General features: G+C 44.4%; 2 protein-coding genes across 2 annotated transcripts in view; one reads left to right on the top strand and one right to left on the bottom strand.

The window, feature by feature from the left end:
- Positions 1-297: 297 nt before the first annotated feature.
- On the bottom strand, positions 298-23,390 carry SLC7A6OS (solute carrier family 7 member 6 opposite strand). Its single transcript, XM_082270550.1, has 5 exons — positions 23,159-23,390; positions 13,992-14,348; positions 8,137-8,331; positions 2,334-2,463; positions 298-535 (listed from the first exon to the last, which is right to left on the bottom strand). The coding sequence occupies exons 1-5, from the start codon at positions 23,324-23,326 to the stop codon at positions 429-431; spliced, it is 957 nt and encodes a 318-aa protein (XP_082126676.1). The 5' UTR covers positions 23,327-23,390; the 3' UTR covers positions 298-428.
- Positions 23,391-23,396: 6 nt separating this feature from the next.
- The window catches only part of PRMT7 (protein arginine methyltransferase 7), a 102,748-nt gene continuing 102,085 nt past the window's right edge, over positions 23,397-24,059 (top strand). The window contains exon 1 of the mRNA XM_082270548.1: positions 23,397-23,467. The gene's annotated coding sequence lies outside the window, so the exon portion shown is untranslated. The remainder of the gene's footprint in view (positions 23,468-24,059) is intronic.

Genomic DNA, 24,059 nt, shown 5'->3' with positions numbered 1-24,059 from the left:
ACAGTATCTTCCCCATAAGGCCCTGTTCACACTGGGGTGATCCGACTTCCCAGGGCGACCTCCGAGGTCGCGGTGCGAGCAGCGCGCCGCGACCTCGGAGCGGCCGGCACGGACTTCATAACATTGAAGTTTATGACGGTCGCTCCGGGTCGACCCAAAGAAGCTCCGGACCCTTTTTCTAAGTCGGAGCGACTTGTGTCGCTCCTATTAGAACGGGTCCGCAGCTTCCCTATGGAAGGCGACCTACGGCGACCTGTGAGGCGACCAGGTCGCCCCAGTGTGAACGGGGACTAAACCAGGTTTAGCATTACAATTTAGTTGCACATAAAACCAATGAACAGTTAGTTCAGTCTCTGTTTAGTCTAAAAACAGACCATTGTTCTTCATCCAAATCAGAGAGATACCCTCTATAAGCACAGGACAGCATATTAGCCAAATTCCTCTTCCTCATTCAACTCTCTCATGGCCTTCTGCCTGTATTCCTTCCAGGAGTCTCCTCCGTGTCGATCTTCCTCATCACTATCTTCATAATATCCTGTACAAGCACAAGAAAGCATAATAAAATAGTAGACAGCTTCAATATAAGATACGGAACAATACAGCTGCTAAAGCACCATTTTAAACAACTGTCATAAGAAACAAAAATGGATGGGAAAAAAAGAAAAAAAGGCTTTTCATACACATATTTCCCATTCCCACCACCAATTCTCACTGACTTAAAGCTGCAGTAAAATCTTCCAGTAAAAAAAAAAAAATCCTTTTGCTTTACAGACTGTTGACCACTTGCCCACTGGGCATTTATAACCCCTTCCTAACCAAACCAATTTTCAGCTTTCAGTGCTCTCATGTTTTGAATGACAATTACTCAGTCATGCAATACAGTACCCATACTACATTTTTGTTCCTTTTATACACAAATAGAGCTTTTATTTGGTGGTATTTAATCACCACTGGTTTTTTTTATTTATTTTTTGCTATAAATGAAAAAAGACCGAAAATTTTTAGTTCCAAAATTTTGCAAATGAGTAATTTTTCCTTCATAAATTTTGGCCAAAAGTTATACTGCTACACATCTTTGGTAAAAAAAATAACCCAAACAAGTATATATTATTTAGTCTGTGTGAAGGGTATGGTGCCAATCATTAAAAATTGATCACACCAGATGTACTGCCAGCTTATCTCATTTCTTGAGACACTAACAAGCCAGGAAAGTACAAATACCCCCAAATTACCTCTTTTTGGAAAGTAGACATTCCAAGGTATTTAGTAAGTGGCATGGTGAGTTTTTTTTAAGTTTAAATTCTTTTTCATAAATTCTTTGCAAAATAAAGTTGTTGTTGTTGTTTTTTTTTTTTTTTTTTTCCCACAAAATGGTCATATTACCAAATTATTTCTCACACACTGTATAGGCATACTTGCAATTACACCCCAAAACACATTTTGAGTATGGAGATACCACGTGTGAGACTTTCACAGCCTGGCCAGATACAGATGCCCAACATGCAAGTAGCACCTCCTGGCGTTCTAGGAGCATAAATTACACATAGATTTCCTGACAACCTATCACATTTTTGAAGGCCCTGGAGCATCAGGACAATGGAAACGCCCACAAAATGACCCCATTTTGGAAATCAAACACCCAGACACATAATCTAGGAGGTATTAGAAGTCTTTTCAACATTTCGTTTTCTTTCCACATAATCCAAAACTTGTGAGCGAAAAAAAAAAAAATGGTACCGCCTCGAAAGCCGACACCATCAAGCCCAGGGACCGCATGCAAGTCCGGAGTGAAGAGAACTCGTTGTCCCTGAGGGACTTGACCTTGTCCTGCATAGTCCGGAGTTTGTCCTCCGGAAGAAAGACTTTCGCCTGGGGGTGCTCTGTACACTGTGTGCAGAACACCTCCAGGTAGCCATATTGCATTTTACAGACGATTACAGTGCTGCAGATATAATATATTTACAGTTAAAATGATCTCTCACAAAACCTAAACATTCATCCTGCTTCCCAAATGCTGGTGATGGATAATACAATATCAGGGTTTTCTCCAATGCATTGCAACAAAAGACCTTGTTTATCCAATATCTGAAGGCAAATTAGGTTTTCTTTCCTATAAGAAAACATGTTCCAATATCTGAAGGCAAATTAGTTTTCTTTCCTATAAGAAAACATTTTTGGCTGGACATACACTTTATATTAAAAGATCTGCAAAAAGAAATGTAAAATAGAGACGCACTGTGTGCTGGTTTTAGCATAAATTTGCTTCCCACATTTTGTATAATTACAGCTTTGTACACCAGTTATGGTGCAAAGACTAATATAGAGTTCGTTACCCATGTATCGCTCCTCTCTCTCGCTGTTGTCCTCATCTTCTTCATCAGGATAGTCATTTCTCCAGTTGTTTTCCTCGTTTTCATCATCCTCATCATCATAAATTTCCTCTGGCTCAATATCTTCAGGGACCTGTCAGGAACCACAACATGCAAAAGTGACTTCAGTTCAAATATTTTGTGAATTAACCTGGTCAGAAATATGAGATGCCAATGCTGAGGCAATCAAGAGGGTCAGAGGTTACTGAAGCCTGACATCAGATGCAGTTCACAGACAAAACGTCAAACTTCACATGGCCGCTGACCCGACACTGCAGCCAAAGTGTCAGACTCAGACAAAATAATGCTACAGAAAACTATTTCGTAAGTAGTTAAGGGTTGGCAGCTCAAATTGATAATGCAGATTGAAGACATTCCTTGCCTTTGAAAAAGTCAAACCGGAATCTGCAGGAGCAAGCATCATCATCTACGTAGATAGAAAATGAAAAAAAAAAAAACCCCAAAGCAGAAATACCTTTAACAATCCTCTTAAAAATGGACCTTGTAGGATTACATTCACAATCTGCCACATTAAAAAAAATACAGCACACTCTAAATATCCACAGCCACTGTAGAGGAAGTGCCTGGAAAAAGGGGCACATTCACCAACATTGGTAGCCTGGCTGTCATCAACCGTTCTGCGGCATAGGATGCAGTCAGTAGGGGGCAGGAATGCAGCAAGGACCCAATTCTGGCAAAATAACTATCAGAGTCCTTGCTGGCAGCTCAAGCTGTCAAACTTAGTGCCTATTTCTGGATCAGCTGTCTCCTAGGTGACGTGTTTCCAGGGTACAACCCTCTTTCTCAAGCCTGGCATACAGAGACTGTGGGTGACATTTATGGAGCATTCTATTGCCACAGAAAGGGGAAGGTTGCTGTACACTGCAAATATCAAATTTGGCCATACAACTGATTTTCTCTTGTGCAAAGTAGGAAAATATACATATAACCAAGAAAGCTGATAATCAAAGAAACTGTGCCAACACATGACACTAAAGGAACACTTTGAAAATACATCAGATCTCAATGGGGAAAAAAAATCATGCTATAAACAAATGGTGAAAACCAAAAGAAAAATGCGCAAAGGAATAAATTATGTATGAGGCTAAATAGCCACGTGAAGAAACACAATAAATTAGATTTTTTGAGGAATTTCTTCCCCACTGTGAGCTGCAAACAAAAAGCTAAAGTGCTGTGACAATTTTAAAAGATGGGTATATTGCGCTCAACATGTGCCATACGATAAAGTGCTCGTGCAAATATAAATAGTGATGTGGATTTATAGGAGTTAAAAAGTCTCTGTGATTGCTTAATATCAATAAAAGTCCATAAAGCAGCGACAATAAATATCAATAAAAAGTCCATGAAGCAGCGACAATAAACATGATAAAAGCATAGACTTGATAGCAGTGTTAAGAGCTTCCACCTCCACACTTTCACCCAGTGTTCAAGCAAGGTACTTCTTACCAGAAGTATATGACCCCTTGATTATAGGGGGGTCACATAGACATATTGAGAAGTAGTTACGGTCTCACGCTCCCGACGCACGTTTCGTCAGTCGGTGCTGACGTCATCAGGGGATCATCTGACTGACGAAACGTGCGTCGGGAGCGTGAGACCGTAACTACTTCCCGGTTGGAGGAGCGCTGGCGCCAAGCAGTGCTCAATGTCCCGCAATTGTGTTTTACCTGAATGTACAAAGCGAAAATTCATGGAATTGTAGTAAGTGCATTACTTTATTAAAAGTCGAATGTCTTTAACATACTGCACCATGAGAGCCTTTTTTGCTTTTATACATGTCCGCATTGAGATCCTGCTTTTGGTCTGAGAGCTTATCCCGGGACTAAGGGAATTTGGAGCGGAGGATCGTATATATATTGGATCAATATGTCTATGTGACCCCCTATAATCAAGGGGTCATATACTTCTGGTAAGAAGTACCTTGCTTGAACACTGGGTGAAAGTGTGGAGGGTGGAGGCTCAACACTGCTATCAAGTCTACGCTTTTATCATGTTTGTCGCTGCTTCATGGACTTTTTATTGATATTTATTGTCGCTGCTTTATGTTCTTTTATTGATATTAAGCAATCACAGAGACTTTTTAACTCCTATAAATCCACATCACTATTTATATTTGCACGAGCACTTTATCGTATGGCACATGTTGAGCGCAATATACCTATCTTTTAAAAAAATCATGCTGGATATCTATACTAATATTGACTGGGTAATGTGGTAAGAACGAAAGGATGCCACATTGTTTGATTATCAACATACACAGAGCTGAATACACAGAGCTGAATGCAAAGACACCCCGAAAATCAAAGTGAAAAAAATGATGCAGCAGGCTAGTCCATTTTGCTTAAATTTCATTGCATTAACTCCAAATGATACTCAGTTTGTATTCCCCCCCACCACATGCTTGTATGCATGCCCGACAACGTCAGTATTTCCTCCCAGACCAGGGCATCACCGAGCTCCTGAACGGACTTGAGGTGAAACCTGGCAACGTCGGATGGACCGAAACATAAATGTCCCAGAGGTTTTCTATTGCATTTAAATTAGGCGAGCGTGGGGGCCATTCAATGCTATCAACTCCTTCATCCTCCAGGAACTGGCTGCATACTTTTGCCACATGAGGCCGGGCATTGTCGTGCACCAAGAGGATCCCAGGACCCACTGCACTAGCGTAGGGTTTGACAATGGGGCCAAGGATTTAATCCCGATACCCAATGGCAGTCAGGGTGCCATGGTCTAGCCTGTAGAGGTCTGTGCATCCCTCCATGGATATGCCTACCCAGACCATCACTGGCACACCACCAAACCGGTCATGCTGAAAGATGGTACATGCAGCATAATGTTCTCCACAGCTTCTCCAGACCCTTTCAGGTCTGTCACATGTGCTCAGGGTGAACCTGCTCTCATCTGTGAAAAGCATAGGGCACCTGTGGTGGACCTGCCAATTCTGGCGTTTTCAAATGTGAGCTTCAAATGTGTCGAGCAGTGAACACATGACCCACTAGAGGACGTCAGGTCCTCAGGTCACCCTCATGAAGTCTGTTTGATTGTTTGGTCATAGACATTAACACCAGTGGCCTGCTGAATGTCATTCTGTAGGGCTCTGGCAGTGCTCATCCTCTTCCTGTTGCACAGAGGAGCAGATACTGGTCCTGCTGATGGGTTAAGGACCTTCTACGGCCCTGTCCAGCCCTCCTAGAGAAACTGCCTGTCTGCTGTGTCTCCCAGCACAGTCTCAAAAGCATGGAGGAGATGCCAGGAAACCCTCTGGCAATGGCATTGATTGATGTGCAATCCTCGAGAAGCTGGACTGCTTGTGCAACCTCTATAGGGTGCAGGTATCGCCTCATGCTTCCAATAGTGACACTGACCCTATCCAAATGCAGAGCTGGTTTAAAAAAGTCAGAAAAGAAGAGTATGGAAAAAAAAAAAAAAGTCAGTGGCCTCCGCCTGTAAAACTATTCCTGTTTTGGAGGTCGTCTCATTGTTGCCCATCTAGTGCACCTGTTAATTTTATGAACACTAAAGCAGCTGAAACTGATTAATAACCCCCTTTGCTACCTAACTGACCAGATCAATATCCCAGGAGTTTAACTGCTTTGGAACGAATTATGCTCGCAATCCAAGGTTTTACTATACAGTATCTCACAAAGGTGAGTACACCTCTCACATTTTTGTAAATATTTTATTCTATCTTTTCATGTGACAACACTGAAGAAATGACACTTTGCTACAATGTAAAGTAGTGAGTGTACAGCTTGTAGAACAGTGTGAATTTGCTGTCCCCTCAAAATAACAACACACAGCCATTAATGGCTAAAATCCTGGCAACAAAAGTAAAAATGTCCAAATTGGGACCAAAGTGTCAACATTTTGTGTGGCCACCATTATTTTCCAGCACTGCCCTTACCCTCTTGGGCATGGAGTTCACCAGAGCTTCCCAGGTTGCCACTGGAGTCCTCTTCCACTCCTCCATGACGACCTCATGGAGCTGGTGGATGTTAGAGACCTTGCGCTCCTCCACCTTCCGTTTGAGGATGCGCCACAGATGTTCAATAGGGTTTAGGTCTGGAGATATGCTCGGCATGTTATGGTCAGATAAGACTAAAATTGAATTATTTGGCCTCAACACTAAATGATATGTCTAGCAGAAATCCAATACAGCTCACCATCCAAAAAACAAGATTCCCTCTTAGATTGTAAGCTCCAATGAGCAGGGTCCTCCGATTCCTCCTGTATTAGATTGTATTGTAAATGTACTGTCTGGCCCAATACTGTAAAGCGCTGCGCAAACTCTATATAAATCATGTCAAATACTGTAATAATAATTCCTACAGTAAAGCATGGAGGTGGTAATATCCTGCTATAAGGGAGGGTTGCCTGCAGCAAGGACTGGAGCACTTGTCAGGATAGAAGGAAAATTAATGGGGCAAAATACCATCAAATTCTTGATGAAGATCTGCTGCCCTCTGCCAGAAAGTCATCTATGGAAAGAAAGTTTACCTTCCAACATGACAACGACTCAAAGCGGACAGAAAAAATAACCACACAGTGGTTGAAGGAAGAAAAGGTGAATGTCCTTATATGGCCTAGTCAGAGCCCAGATTTAAACCCAATTGAAAATCTGTATAATGACTTAAAGACGGCAGTCCACAAATGGTCACCATCATCAAATGTAACTGAACTTAAGCAGTTCTGCAAAGAAGAGTGGGCAAATATTTCAAAGTTAGTAGAGACATATCCCAACAGACAAAAGGCTGTAATTAAAAGCAAAGTACGAGTCAACAAAATACTGTCACCTAAGTAATTGATCCTTTTTCTGACTCAGTGATTCTGTTTTTTTAATTTTTTTTTTTTTTTTTTTGACATGTTGGTGTTATATCTTTCGCTTGGATGTTATAAGTTGCACTGAGCAAATACAGATGGATAAAACTGTGTCTTTATTAGAGGCTGCAAAGCAACAATATGTGATTATTTTAGGGGAATGATTCAATTTCTATACTCACTGTATATATTATATATCCACATACACTTGTGTAATTGTATGCAATCTTCAATTTTACTAATTCTCTTGCTAAAGAAGATATCTGCATAATGAGATAGTGTGAACACCCAATTCCTCATTTAAATCTTTAGGAGTCAGGGTGTCTAGTTTATAAATCCAATAGGTTTCCTAGTTGCAGCCTACAGAAACTCTCAGAATCAAGGGGAAATCTGTAGGAATCAGGTCTATCTACTTTAGGTGCTTGCACACTTTTGTCATGTTTTTACGCAAAATCTTGTGGGACACAGAGACTGTTAGAGGTATTTGCGCTTTTGTCCTTTTCTTTCTACATTGGTCCATTTAACATGTTTTAAGGCAGTGGCTATCAGCTGCAATGCCTCTACTAAAATACAAGCCTTGACTCCGACTGCAGGGTTGCTTGAGGTTTATTTTCATGATAAATGTCATGATCTGCTTATCAGATTACCCAAGGTTTTGGACATCATGAAATGAGGAAGGAGAGAGGGGTGCTTGTAAAAGGCTCTCACTTTTATCTACAGTATAGGGAGGAAAGGATTTTTTTTAAAGGGAATCATTAAGTGTAAGGATGTAAAGGGTTTACATCTATGCCTCCCAGTGACTGATGAATTAATGAGGATGACTAATTACTTTTTCAAAGAAATGCAGAAGAAGCAGAACTACACTAAAAAAGTGCAGTTATTGAGTATAGCTTGTGCAGGAGTACTTTAAAATTGTTCTTCTTACCAGTTCCTGCTCACATGAGTATGGCTTAACAGACAGAATGTCCTGGATCCAGTTCTGTGGAGCAGCTTCTGCATAATATAGGTCATACACAAATTCATCTGGGTTCTCCCTGTGTTTAGATCCCGCATCAGACAAAGTCAGTTGCTCCCGAATCATTTTCACAGAGTTACAAGTAATTGTTTCAGGGTCACTCTCCTGCAAATCAAGGACATTGCATATTGTCATAATCAACATGCAACATGTCAAATCTCTTTTTATAAAAAAACAGTACGGAATTCTGAATATTGACATTGGATCATTATTTATTACATCAGCCCACAACGTTATTCTTATTGTTAAAGTGAAGAAGACAGGAGTAACAAATCTTGACAAATTCTAAGGTTGGTGTGCATGTTACTGAAATCATTAGGCAGCCAAGTATTGCAGGTCCTTGTTTACTCTGCCATACCACCAGGACCAGCAGTGATGGATCATTGGCTTAGTCAATGGATGAATGTAAAATTAAATAAAAATATATATATATTTTTTTATGATACTTACCTTCTTTGTGCAAAGGTTTTGTCCACAGCAGCCCCGATCCTCTTCTTTTTGGACTCCTCACCTGGTGGTCCTGGCTCCACCCTCTGCCGAATGCCCCCAATAGCAAGCCGCTTGCTATGGGGGCACTATTCAAGCAGGTTCACTCTCTAGCCACGCTCCTGGAAATGGACATTGTCCATTTACACACACACACAGTACGGTTCGACCTCGCCCCCCGCTCTCGCCTCACTGGCTGTGATTGACAGCAGCAAGAGCTGATGAGAAGAGAGAGTCCCGGGACAGCCGAGGCTTCTGTGCACATCGCTGGATCGAGAGGGGGCTCAGGTATTAGGGGGGCTGTGGGGGTAAAAAAAAACCTTCTGCCTTTAGAACCACTTTAAGGTGAAACCACAAACATAATATAAAACAAAAAGGACATACGAATCAAAGCCAGAGCGCTCCGAACAGTCTCCCAGTCCATAGCATGCTGGTAGTAAACAAGCTTTGACTACCAGAGCTATTGCTGCTTTAGAAAAAGAAACTATACAAACATTGAACATATTTTGGTTTGATGTACCTAGAAGAACTTTAGCTGATCTGAAATACAAGTTCAGTTGGATAATCACATCCTGGGGACAAGCACCCTGTGTGTGGGTTAATTGACACGCAGAGCAAAAACATTGCACAGAACAGGAAAGTATAACATATTTGATAAAAAATAATCCTTTACAATCACTTTAAATCACAGGGCTGCATTAAGAAAAAAAAAAAAAAAAAAAAACACAACAATGGCCTTGTTTGCTTTTGTAGATGTATACGTGTTAGGCCCCTTTCACACAGGCGGACCGTTCAGATCCGCCTGTTCGTTTTTTTGGCAGATCTGAACGGTCCCCCCATGCATTCCTATAGGGCATCGATCCGACTCGATCCGATCCGTCAAATCTGGATGGATGGAAACCCTATTTTCCATCCCTCCAGCGGATTGGATGAGAACAGACCAACATTCCGTTCCCATCCAATTTCCCCCATAGAGATGCATGGGAACTGACAGCTGTGTCTCCGTACACAGCGCGGAGACACAGCTGTCATCCTTCTGCTCAGCGGGGGATCGGCGGCTCGATCCCCCGCTGAGAAAAGCAGAATCCGTCCGACGGACAGATAGTGTGAAAGGAGCCTTAAAGATCAGTCCTCACTGAGGCAAGGTGCATCGCTGTTCTCAGGGATGTTCCTTGCATACTGGTGGGTGGGGGGGGGGGGGGTGGGGGGCTGCCCTGCCTTTCCTTTGGAGGACTGAGGGTATTTTTGTAATGCAGATGAGAACCTGCAGGGGGCGGCTTCAAGTTAAAGGCGAGTATTACAGCCAAATTTTTAATTTTTTCTTTGTTAGAATAACCTGGGGGGACCATTTCAGCAAACAAAAATTTTAGTGGTTGCTTTTAGAAGCTCCCAGTTTGATGTATCCCGTGCCATGTCTTGCTTTGCAAGGTCGGCAACATCTGATTTTGGCGGGGCTCCGACACAGGTGGAAGCTCTACATTAATCTCTCCTTTGTTTGTTTCCTCCTGCTTTTCCCCTTGCTCTCCTGTAATTTTCTACCTCTACAGTGCCTTTTCATATCTACTTGCGAACCCTTGCGCAGATGGGACCTAGTTGAGCTATTTTTGTTCTTAAGCTGACATTATTAGGCTTGATGACCATATTGTTTGTATCCCATTCACAGGACCCTTTACCCTATCCTTGCTCCCTTATTTGATCTTCTGTAAGCTGGCACTTTGTATTTTGCCATTCTGAATGTCTTGTACCTTTTTTTATTTAGTGCCGGTTCACACTTGTGCGGCTGCGGGGATCGCATGTAATTCAGAGCGCACTGCTCCTTCATTACATGCGATCTCATGTGCGGTGCGAATTTCAGCCATACACTTTGTATAGCTAAATTTGCACTGTATCCGCACCAAAGACGCACAGGAGGCATTTTTTGAGCCGCATCAAAATCAGATCGCACAGTGGTTCACACTTGTGCGATCCGATTCTGTGCGTACTTGCAGATCGCACTGCGATATGCAATTAAACTGAGGGTGTCATTAACTTTTAATTGACACCCCCTGCGTATCGCATATGGAAGTGCGTATTCGCAGCGTTCCTGCATCGCACAAGTGTGAACCGAGCCTTAGGCCTCATGCACACTGGGCGTTTTTGGAGCTGCTGTTAGCAGCGTCAGACGTTTTTTTTTGCAGCTGCTGAACGCCCATCCATGTTATTCTATGGCCTCATGCACACATAGAGCTTTTAGGAGCTCCAAGTGGCATAGGCGTTTTATAGCTCCAAAAAAAAAACCCAGGAACTGTGCGTTCTGGAGCTGCAGCGTCAAGCTGTAAAAACGTCTGACGCTGCTAAAGGCTGAATAACGTAGCTTAACGTGCGTTAAGCCACGTTATACGTTTTTTTTTTTCTTCCATTCAAAATCAATGGTTCCCTATGGGAGCCTATTGATTTGAATGGAAGTCGCACCGCAAGTCGCATCAGGATGATCCAACTTGCGCTGTGAGAATCTTGAGGGGGAACTCCACGCCAAAATGGGGAAAAAAACGGCGTGGGGTTCCCCCCCAGGTTCCAAACCAAGTCCTTCGGGTCTGGTATGGAATTTGAGGGTAGCCCCACGCCGAAAAAACGGCGTGGGGTCCCCCCCAAAATCCATACCAGATTCTTATCCGAGCATGCCGCCCGGCATGCCAGGAAAGGGCAGGGGACAAGCGAGCGGCCCCACCCCCCCTGGATCATACCAGGCCACACGCCCTCAACATGGGGGGGGGTGTGGGTGCTTTGGGGCAGGGGGGGCTCTGCACCCCCCACCTCAAAGCACCTTGCCCCCATGTTGATGAGGACAAGGGCCTCATCCCCACAACCCTGTGGTTGTGGGGGTCTGCGGGCAGGGGGCTGATCGGAATATGGAAGCCCCCTTTAACAAGGGGGCCCCCCAGATCCCGGACCCCCTCCCTATGTGAATGGGTATGGGGTACACTGTACCCCTACCCATTCACCCCATAAAAGACAGTGTGTGTAAATAACGACAGGAGACGTTTTGGAAAGTTTATTAAAAATCTTCATCCCGTCTTCTCCCTCTCCGGTCTTCTGCTCTTTTGCTGTCCTCACTTCTTGTCTTCTCCTCTTCGGTCTTCTGCTCTTTTGCTGTCCTCACTTCTTGTCTTCTCCTCTCCTGTCTTCTGGTCTTCTGCTCTGATGAAGATTTTTAATAAACTTTCCAAAACGTCTCCTGTCATTATTTACACACACTGTCTTTTATGGGGTGAATTGGTAGGGGTACAGTGTACCCCATACCTATTCACATAGGGAGGGGGTCCGGGATCTGGGGGGCCCCCTTGTTAAAGGGGGCTTCCAGATTCCGATGAGCCCCCTGCCCGCAGACACCCACAACCACCGGCCAGGGTTGTGGGGATGAGGCCCTTGTCCTCATCAACATGGGGGCAAGGTGCTTTGAGGTGGGGGGGTGCAGAGCCCCCCCTGCCCCAAAGCACCCACACCCCCCCATGTTGAGGGCGTGTGGCCTGATATGATCCAGGGGGGGGGGGGGGGGTGTTGCCGCTCGCTCGTCCCCTCCCCTTTCCTGGCATGCCGGGCGGCATGCTCGGATAAGGATCTGGTATGGATTTTGGGGGGGACCCCACGCCGTTTTTTCGGCATGGGGCTACCCTCAAATTCCATACCAGACCCGAAGGACCTGGTTTGGAACCTGGGGGGGGGGGGAACCCCACGCCGTTTTTTTCCCCATTTTGGCGTGGAGTTCCCCCTCAAGATTCTCACAGTGCAGGTCAAGCCGCAAGTCGGATCACCCTGATCCGACCTGCGGTGCGACTTCCATTCAAATCAATAGGCTTCCATAGGGAAACATTGATTTTGAATGGAGGCAGAAAAAACGCTGCTAACAGCTACTGTGGCCAAACGTGCAATAACGCTAGTGGAAAAAGCTACTGAAAGCACGTTTTTTACAGCTGCTGTTTCCCGGCGTCAAGTAAACAGCTTTGGAGCACGTTTTTATGACGCCCTGTGTGCATGGAGCCTTAATGTTAAAAAGCAAATAAACACTGGCAGTTCTGAAAAAAAATTTAAGTGGTTGTAAAGTTGTATTTATTTTTTGTTTTGTAAAATAACAAAAAATATGTTGTACTTACCTGCTCTTTGCAATGGAAATGCATAAAGCAGCCCCAATCCTGCTCTTCTGGGGTCCCTTGCCAGAGCTCTCAGCTTCTCCTCTTCTTGGTGCACCACCATAGGAAGCCGCTTCCTATGGTGGCGCACCTGCGGACTCACTCTTGAGCCATGCTGTATGCATCTATTGACACAAACAGTACAGCTTGGCCCCTCCCCTAGCTATCTGAATCTGATTGACTGCAGCAGAAGGAAACAACGCTGGATGGATAAAGGACTCAGCTAAGCATTTTGTTGTGTAATAATGCATTCAGTGTACTCTGCCTTCCTGTGACATAAATAACTTAAAAAATAGTTTGTACAGCTGCACATTTTATCAGCTATACTGTAGTGACTGTGCCTTGCTGGTCCTCACTGCCAGTATGACTGAAAGGGCCTGTCTTCCAGTTATGGACATTTTGCTGCCCCTAATAACATGAAGCATTTAAGGGAGTGCAGCCTAGGGTGACAACCAAGGCTCCTTCCACAGATACAGTGGAGGGGTGATCTAGCCACCCAGAGACAGGGAGTGTGTTATTTGCAGGATTATCAATTGAAAAATTGCAGGATTATCAATTGATCCAGTAATGCTGGATACACACTATAAAATTTTATGTCGATTTTTTCCTTTAGACTTACCAAAACCATATAATACGAGGTCAGACCTATGAGAATGCAGGACCCCTGACCCTCTGTCTGGAAAGTGCTGATTGGACTGATCACATGCACCCTCCCAAGATAAGGAAAAAAAAAAGCTCTCTAGCATGACACACCAAACTGAGCATATGCAGCCCGTCCCCAGGCTCTGTAAATATCAGGAAATATATTGGAGTCAGTGAAAAAAAAAAAGGAGATGATCAGAGAAGACAGGATCGAACAGCCATTTTACACAATGCAGAGGATAAACCTTTTAGGTTCCACAGTGAGTAGAACAAGCATGCTTTGCTGCATATACAGACTGATTTTACTGATGTGGGTTTAGTAACACTTTAGGTCTGTGGTCTATTCGTTACATTCTTATAGTTTTTTCAACAAGACTGATATTCTCCAAATAGGAAAAAATTAAAAAGAAAGGAGTGGGAGGCTCCTTTATGTCTGAAATTCAATTGTATTTCAACAAGTCAAACACGAACCTTCAAATTCCCCTTTTCTTTATCAGTATCCTCATGCACCATGTCAAAGACTTGGAAGTTGCCACCGGCATTGATGGGAGAGTCTGGATTTTCACATGCAGAGGCCTCCACATTCTCCAATACGGGCTTCTGCTCTGTCACAGGGCTGGCTGGTTGACTGTTTCCACCACTATCCTGCTCATCATATTTTGGGCGGAGATTAGATATTAAGCGGTATCTGCTGTCTTGGCGTTCTGTCTCTTTCACATCTCGTAGGTCTTTCTGGATTCGCTTCAGGCTCCCTGCGGATGGATTAATTGCCAGGGCAGCACGGTCACGGGACAGAGCCTCGTGTACATACTTCTGAATAGGTTCATCCTAAATAGAGACAGAAAACACAAATAGGGTCAACATTCCTAAACATAAACCTCCACTGGTAGAATTCACCCGCAACGTGATTGTATTCACCTGCCCTTGCAGTGCCACTTTAAGAGGACAGATTTTGCAGCATGGAAGTGGGGCTGTAGAAGCAGATGAGCGCTCTCTTTTTTTTTTTTTTTTGAAAGGTATTTATTTATAAGTTTGCAATAAAAAAAATACACAACATAAACACTACAATCAAGGCAGTAAACTATGACAAGGTTTGCAGAGTGAAAATAGTGGAGAAACACTAAGGCTCCGTTCACATGTAGGCGTTTTGGGGGAGTTTTTCTGCTCTAGGATCAGCTCTCAAAACGCCCAACAAGACAAATCCTATTTATTTCAATGGCCCCTGTTCACATCTGAGCGTTTTGACGCTGTGAGCAAAACGCCCAACGCTCAAAAAAGTACATGAGCTTCTTTTTGGGCAGATTACAGGCGTTTTCCATTGGTCTCTATTCAATCTAAAAACGCCTGCACAAAAAACGCCTGTAAATCGCGGTAAAAATTGCGGTAAAAATTGCGGTAAAAATTGCGGTGAAATCGAGGCGGAAAACGCTACGCTCAGGTGTGAATGTAGCCTTAGAGCCGGTTCACACTACTCCGACTTGTCAGGCGACTTGGTTGTCTGACAAGTAGCTCCCAATTCTGTGCAATGAAACCGTTCTAATCAGAGCGACTCAAGTCGCTCCGACTTAGAAAAAGGTTCCTGCACTATTTTTTGGCGAAGTCGGAGGGACTTGCATTGACTTCTATTATGAGAAGTCGCGCTGCACGGGTGACTTCAAAGTCGCCCAAAAACGGGGCGACTGAGTCGGATTAGTGTGAACCGGCTCTAACAGACTCAGTGACAGGCCAACCGTGGCCAACGAGGGGAGGGAGGGAGGAGCCTCTGACAGCAGGGCCACGCCTGGAACCCAAAAGGACAGCCCGTAGGACAAACTCAATAGGGCATCAAAGTGGTCCCAAAAACAGAGGGAACAAGGGCAACAGCCATACACACGCATGAGCGCTCTCTTTACAAAAAAGAAAGATAGCCCTAATGGGACTTTATATGAGGTGAATACAATAGTCACTGAGAGTAAAAAAGTAGATTTTATTGTCAGATACAGGGTATAGTACATATATGTGCATGACCACAAGCATAGTTGCAAGACATATAAAGCAGGTTTAACACATTGGAGAAGTAACAACAAACATAATAACAGCATATCAACATCAATGTTACATGACGATAAATAACCTGTATTGGAAACTCTACGCGTTTCGTGGGTCATTACGCCCACTCATCAGGAGTATATAGATAGATCTGTATGAAAATAATAAAATAAGATGTCAATGTCCACTATGCGTTATATTGGCCAGTAAATATGGAGTTTCAAAAAAAATAAAAAATGTGTGTAGCCCAAGTGGGGAAACCACACTTACTTCTGGCTAAATCAGACCGGAAAACGCTACCATAGAGTGGGGGTATATTCGTCTGATCCGGGAGCTGAAGGGGCAAGAGTATGCTGAAACACAGCAGAGAGCCAGGAGAGGAGACATGTGTGGTGAGAAAAGGTAGATCAAGGTGGATGAAATGACACTGGCTGGAAATATATAAATAAAATAAATCAGTATATTTACATAAATGAATGAATATACCAGTATATCATAATAAAGAGGTATGTACTGTATCACAAGGTGATACCACAGAGAAAGGAGTATTTATGTATGGAAAATGTATTCCAACAAGACCAGTGTCAGAATCAAAAAAGGAGAAAGCAGGCAATGAAGAAAAAGAAGCTTAGGACCCAAGAAAAAAGTGCTGATCTCTGTGCATCTAATAAACCAAAAAGATGACAAAAGTGCTGTATCACAAAAGAGAGAGTAGAAAAAGTAAGTAGACTTGTCTGATTTTGAGGCCCCGTTCACATACAAGCGACGCTACTTCGCACCGCGACCTCGGATCGGCCGCCACGGACTTCATAACATTGAAGTCTATGGCGGTCGCCTCCAGGTCGCCCCAAAGAAGCTCCGGACACTTTTTCTAAGTCGGAGCGACTTGTGTCGCTCCTATTAGAACGGGTCCGCAGCTTCCCTATGGAAGGCGACCTGTGAGGCGACCAGGTCACCTTAGTGTGAACGGAGGCTTAGACATTAGTGGGATTGACACATGTGTAAAGTTACACAGGATAGTAGTAGTACAAAGTAGCAATATTGTGAGAACGTAATCAAATTGAGACAAGTGTATAAACAAAAATAGCCAGAGAAAGTGAAGAAACAGAGGGGAGTGAGAAATGAGTGAGTGAGATATCCCAGTAGTCGGGAGCTCAAGACAGGGCAGGAAAAGAAAAGTGTGCATAGACCGAGGATATATCCACAAAGAGAAAAGGAAATTGGAGATAAATAGACATGAAGGAGTGAAGTGCAAAGAGAGGTGGTTCCTCACCTGAGTGTCCGCATGGGCTGCATGCAAATCCCGTCCCTAACGTCATGTAAAACGGTAGGACAGACACAAGCCGAAGGCTCACGTTAGTCAGCATGGAAAGAGCATACAGATCTATCTATATACTCCTGATGAGTGGGCGTAATGACCCATGAAACGCGTAGAGTTTCCAATACAGATTATTTATCGTCATGTAACATTGATGTTAATATGCTGTTATTATGTTCAATATGCTGCAATGTTGTTACTTCTCCAATGTGTTCAACCTGCTTTATATGTCTTGCAACTATGCTTGTGGTCATGCACATATATGTACTATACACTGTATCTGACAATAAAATTTACTTTTTTACTCCCAGTGACTATTGTATTCACCTCATATAAAGTCCCATTAGGGCTATCTTTCTTTTTTGCAAATATTAGGGATGGAGGTGTTTACAATTGCAAGTGTTAGACCATCCCCTCTTGAGCGCTCTCTTTAGGGATGTTGTTGCTTGACAGTTGCTATCAGCAGCAGGATCCCTAAGATCACAAGTGTGCCAAGGCTCTTATGCTGGCCATACATAGAAACATAAAAAAAGTGATTGCAGGGAAAAAAAAAAAAAAAAAAGCAGCAGTCTATTGCATCTGCCCCATTTATTTATTTTTTTACTTTTTAGTCTGAGTATAGCTCTACGTTTGTCCCATGCATGGTTGAATCCACTTACTGTTTACTGACTTACTACCTCTATGGATGTCTATTCCTAGCATCGACTACTCTTTCAGTAAAATAATACTTTCTAAAATTAGTTTTGAACTTTCCTCCAGTTAGTTTGATGTCATGTCCCCGTGTTTGTGATCTTGGCTTTATATTCAATTACTGCCCTCCTGGACCTTATTTACCTCCCTTGATGTATTTAAAAGGTTTCAGTCATGTATCCCCTTGCCCTTCTTTCCTCCAAGCTGCACATATTAAATTCCTGAAGTCTCGCCTTATATGTTTTATCCCCTAGACAAGGGGTGTCAAACTCAATTTTTTTTGAGGGCCGCATCAGCATTATGGTTGCCCTCAAAGGGCCAGTAGCATCTGTAATACTAGATGTCCAGAGTATCCCAACCCCCTTACATCAGGTTAAGAGTCCACCCCCACCCTCCCTTACATCAAAGTGTACTCCCTTACCTTGTGTTGCTGCTGGGGAGAAGCTGGTGGCAGAGCTGGGAAGCAGAAAGTGCAGGAGGCCCAAAGGAGGGCTTGAGCTCTACTCCAGCTCCAGGAGAGGTGTGAGGGCCACATAAAATGGCCTGGAGGGCCAGATTTGGCCCGCGGGCCTCGTGTTTGACACATATGCCCTAGACCTTTCAACATTTCTGTTACTCATCTCTGGACTTGTTGGGCGAGATTTACTAAAACTGGTGCAGCTATCATGGTAGCCAATCAGCTTCTGACTTGTTCAATTAACAGGGTTCATACACATTTTCACCAATGAAATTCCATGACTTTTCCATGACTTTTCCATGACTTCACGTAAATATTCATGACCTAATGTTTCATGAAATGTCTATGTATACGTGTTAAATAAGAAGAAAATCTATGTCACACCCAGCATATTTTTACTAATATAAATGACACTTACGTTCGCCGCATGCAAAGCTGGCCGCTATCTTGCTGTCTGGGAACATAGTCTGGAAAAGCTGACCTGTGTCTTCACAAGACTTGTATGAATAGTGTGAATTAACCACCTTTAGAGCCCACAGTACCTCTGCTGTTAGAGTTTCGTTTCTGGATACAGCGTGACTCAAAATGGTCCCTTGTTTTACAGAGGATGAGGTGGAAGCACCGCTGCCGCAGCTGGGAGCCGGTGTCACTTCAGGCGCACGGGTGAAAAAGCCAGCGATCGGATTGGAAGCTGTCGAGCACGCAGCTGCAGACTGGTGCTTTGCACCTTTAGCGTGTCAAATGTTTTACGACACACACTGTACATTTAGCACGTCCCGGGTCCTGATCTTTCTCCAGCCACCTCTCATACTTTTCGTCATGAAGCCATACATTTTTAAAGCCGCATTTCCCTGGCATTGCTGTAACTGTGAACGGACTGGTATGGATGGCACAAAATGCAGCACTTAATCTTTTTAGGCCCAAGCAACAGTCATAAGGTGCAGGCGGACTGGTATGGATGGCACAGACAGTGAGATGCACAAAATGCAGCACAGTAATCTTTTAAGGCCCAAGCGACAGTCATAAGGTGCAGGCGGACTGGTATGGATGGCACAGACAGTGAGATGCACAAAATGCAGCACAGTAATCTTTTAAGGCCCAAGCGACAGTCATGAGGTGCAGGCGGACTGGTATGGATGGCACAGACAGTGAGATGCACAAAATGCAGCACAGTAATCTTTTTAGGCCCAAGCGACAGTCATGAGGTGCAGGCGGACTGGTATGGATGGCACAGACAGTGAGATGCACAAAATGCAGCACAGTAATCTTTTTAGGCCCAAGCGACAGTCATAAGGTGCAGGCGGACTGGTATGGATGGCACAGACAGTCAGATGCACAAAATGCAGCACAGCAATCTTTTAGGCCCAAGCGACAGTGTCATGAGGTGCAGGCGGACTGGTATGGATGGCACAGATCTGATGGTGCACAAATGCGGCACTTACTTTTGGGAGAAAGAACAGTGGTGCTCCTGCTTGCCCAAATAAAGCTGTTCAGGTGGCAGTGAGTCATGAAGGTGCAGCTGGAAAAAATGCGGAGCTTACTAGTCTTAGGCCGAACCTACCAGTCCCATGAGGCAGAAAAGAGTTCTCACAGAAACTAAGGCGACTCAGGATTGGATGCTTAATTATTTACATTTATTTTTAACATTCCCGTAGGACTGGTACAGTAGGTGCTCGCAGTTTGCCCTACGGTCGGTCACTGGCCAGCAGCAGCCGAGGAAATGATCGTGGACCAATGACAGGCAGCGGGGAGGGCCGGGCCGCGGTTTGCCTGTATGTGACTGGCCAGCAGCAGCAAACCAATCACAGGCAGCGGAAGCGTCACTGGAGAGAGGGCCGGCCGCATGAACGTGATGACGCGGGGGTGCGGTAACTGAAACGGTTACCGCCCCCTTCCGCGTCATCACGTTCATGCGGCCCGCCCTCCAGTGACGCTTCCGCCGCCTGTGATTGGTTTGCTGCTGCTGGCCAGTCACATACAGGCAAACCGCGGCCCGGCCCTCCCCGCTGCCAGCGATTGGTGCTTGGTGTATGATCTACTCCTCGGCTGCTGCGGACCCGGAAATGTGCACAAGCATAAAATAAAATAATTATACATTAATTTGCAATAAAAAAGTTTTAAGCATCAGCTCCCCCCGCCGCTGCCCGCCGCTCCCCCCCCCCCGCTCCTCCCCAGATTTCCATGACTTTTCCAAAACATTTGTAAAATCGTACTTTTCCATGACCTTTCCAGGCCTGGAAAGTGTCATCTCAGAATTCCATAACTTTTCCAGGTTTTTAATGACCGTACGAACCCTGAATTAAGCATTGATTAAAAAAAAAACTGGAAGATGATTGGTTTCTATGCAGAGCTGCTCCAGATTTTGCACTCCCAGTTTTAGCACGTCTCCCCCATTCTGTCTTACCAATATCTGTTTATAGGCGAAGTCTTAATGAGGTCTCACTAAAGATCTATATCAGTAGTCTACAAACTGCAGCCCTTTCCTTGCCTTTATTCGTCCCTCGGGGCACTATTCCTCCCACTGATATGAGACACCAGTCTGCCATCCGACACCAACAATGGAGCACCATTTCTCCCTCTTACACCAATAATGGGGCTCCCTATGATACCAATGATGGGGTACTATTCTTCCTCCCTAATACCAAATGTGGTGATGTTACTCCCACTGATATATCAGGAAAATGTCCACTCCTGCAGGACACAGTCCAGCCCTCAAAGTCTGAAGGACAATACATTTGGCCCTTTGTTTAGAAAGTTTGGAGACCCCTGGCCTATATAGAGGAATCAGAACCTCCTTCCTTCTGCTGGTGATCCTTCTAGCGATGCTTCCTAGAATTTTATTCATTTTTCTCCACTGCCTGGTCACACAGTTTGCTCATCATTTTACAAATTTTGAAGGATTAGGATGGAAAATGATTTAGTTTCAATGAAATTCTTAACTTTGAATGTAATTTGCATGTGCTAGGAAAATTTTCACACTGAAGAAGACTACCCATAGAGGCGATTCCTTAGTTTAAAAGAAAACCACTAATGCCCGTGCTATCACAATGTCATAGCTTTAGGTCCATGTACACAAAAACTAAAAAGGTGTTTCCCAAAATACTGGATAGGAAATATATGGTAATAATTTCATTATAATTTGCAAATTTTTATAAATACTGCTTGTGTGTATATAGTTTGTTTGAAAACACATTAACAGCTTCCCATGCGGCCACTGTCCTTTTACGGCCAGGTGGGACAAGTGCTGTTCTGGGAAAACATAAGGACTTGCTCCTGAGCCAGGCTGTGTGCATCCAATGACACACATGGCTTGGTCCCATCCAGGGCCATCTTTAATATTGATTGGACTTTGGGCAAACATTTTCTATAGCTCTACACCCTAACATCCCAAAAAACAAAAACACACACACAGACTTATGTAAACAAAGAACTGATCAACACTCACTGATTGGCTGCTAGAGATAACTGAACATCCTTACTGCTAAACCATTGGTTGCTAGAGGTTACTGCACATCTTTACCACTCACCCATTGGTTGCTAGCGGTTACTGCATGTCATTACCGCTCACCCATTGGTTGCTAGCGGTTACTGCACGTCATTACCGCTCATCCATTGGTTGCTAGCGGTTACTGCACGTCATTACCGCTCATCCATTGGTTGCAAGCGGTTACTGCACATCATTACCGCTCACCCATTGGTTGCTAGCGGTTACTGCACATCTTTACCGCTCACCCATTGGTTGCTAGCAGTTACTGCACATCATTACCACTCACCCATTGGTTGCTAGCGGTAGCACATCATTACCGCTCACCCATTGGTTGCTAGCGGTTACTGCACATCATTACCCCTCACCCATTGGTTGCTAACGGTTACTGCACATCATTACCACTCACCCATTGGTTGCTAACGGTTACTGCACATCATTACCGCTCACCCATTGGTTGCAAGCGGTTACTGCACATCATTACGGCTCACCCACTGGTTGCAAGCGGTTACTGCACATCATTACGGCTCACCCATTGGTTGCTAGCGGTTACTGCACATCATTACCACTCACCCATTGGTTGCTAGCGGTTACTGCACATCATTACCGCTCACCCATTGGTTGCTATCGGTTACTGCACATCATTACCGCTCACCCATTGGTTGCTAGCGGTTACTGCACATCATTACGGCTCACCCATTGGTTGCTAGCGGTTACTGCACATCATTACGGCTCACCTATAGTTGCTAGCGGTTACTGCACATCATTACTGTTCATTCCTTGCTAGAGATTACTGCACATTACCGCTCACCCATTCCTTGCTAGAGGTTAATGATGTGCAGCAACCTCTAGCAAGGAATGGGTGAGCAGTTATGATGTGCAGTAACTTCTAGCACCTGCTACACTAAGAAAAAATATATGCGGGTAGCTGTTTTGGGCCCCACAACAATGTCTGAACTTGGGCAGCAGCCCCTTTTGCCCCATGTTAAAGACGGACCTGATGCCAATGGTTACGCTGCGCTTAGCCAAACCTGTTGGGCACAGTGTGGATCGATACAGGACTCAGGTAGGTATAAAGCGGGGAAAGGTTTTTCACTTTATAAGGCTTTCATTGTAAACGGTAATGGATATTTCCATATTGGTGACTGGAATCCGCTCGGTCTCTGTTGTGGAAGCGATCAGCGCAAAACACAATGTGTATATATATATATATATATATATATATATATATATATATATATATATATATATATAATCACACCCTCACAGAGAAAGACCCACTTCTATGGCACCACATATATGCATATTGGGTAACCCAGGAGATCACCAGTGACAACTAGGGTTACCACCTCATCTCTTTAAAGCAGGACACATTTATTACACAGGTTCTGAGGCAGATATAATGCACATAAGACTGAGTTTAATAACCGCCTTAATCAGCCATAGAATCTGTGTAATTAATGTGTGTCCTGGTTTAAAGGGATGAGGTGACAACCCTAGTGACAACTCTCTGACAGGTGACAGGAGCCGGACTCCCCACCTGACAAGTGACAGGTCTGGGGTCCTTCTATCTAAAAGGGGGCTCTGCACTGCTGGGGTTCTCCCGTCTGACAGGTGCTCCGGCCAGTGTTTTCCTCCTGACAGGACTGTGGTCCTCTTACCTGTGAGCTGACAGTGGCGACAAGTCTAAAGATCTCTCTGGTGACCCGGTCGGTGTCCCCCTCCTTCTCCTCATTCTCAGTCCGCAGCCTCTTACAGCTGATAATCAGCGCCTCCGCCGGGTCCGCTCCCCTCTTCCGCTTCACTCGCAGCACCTCCATAACCTGCATGTTGTTGTTTGGGCGCAGGAAAATGACATCACGTTATCCGACCTATCAGCGCAGCCATCTTGTGTGTGGCAGTACACGTGCTTCCGGTGCCGGGGATTGTGGGAAGATGGTGAATTCCAGTCATTGAGGAGTGTGATTGAGGTATGTGGGAATAATCCCCAGAGTACATGGCCGGTCATTATAACACATGGCGAATGTCTACAGTAATGTAAAGGTAGAGTAGAGGATCTGCTGGTGTTGGTTCCTCCTGATAATAGCAGCTCATTGGCTTCTGGGAGAACTTATTATACATAAACAGGGAAACTGCTGTCAAGTATTCAGTGTAGGTAATTAGAGGTATCCCTGTCCTCACACCCCAATCCCTGGAGGAGGAAAGCTCACAGTCAATTATCACTGAACTCCAGGCAAGGAGCTAAATACACAGATGGAATATATATATATATATATATATATATATATATATATATAAGAGCTGTATTACCTGCCAAAGGATTTGTATATCTCATCAGTCTGTAGAGATTACTGAGCTCTGCCACCCAGCACATCCTTGATAACTCAGCACAGTTCTGAGCGCGCAGCCCCGAGCAGCCAGCACAGTTCTGAGCGCGCAGCCAGCACAGCTCTGAGTGCGCAACCCCGAGCAGCCAGCACAGCTCTGAACGCGCAGCCCCTAACAGCCAGCACAGCTCTGAGCGCGAAGCTCCGAGCACCCAGCACAGTTCTGAGCGTGCAG

This window comes from Pelophylax lessonae, assembly GCF_965119305.1.
Source record: "Pelophylax lessonae genome assembly, chromosome: 10".
Classification (NCBI taxonomy): Eukaryota; Metazoa; Chordata; class Amphibia; order Anura; family Ranidae; genus Pelophylax; species Pelophylax lessonae.
Note: the sequence above shows the minus strand (reverse complement) of the source record. Positions and strands in the feature narration are given on the sequence as shown.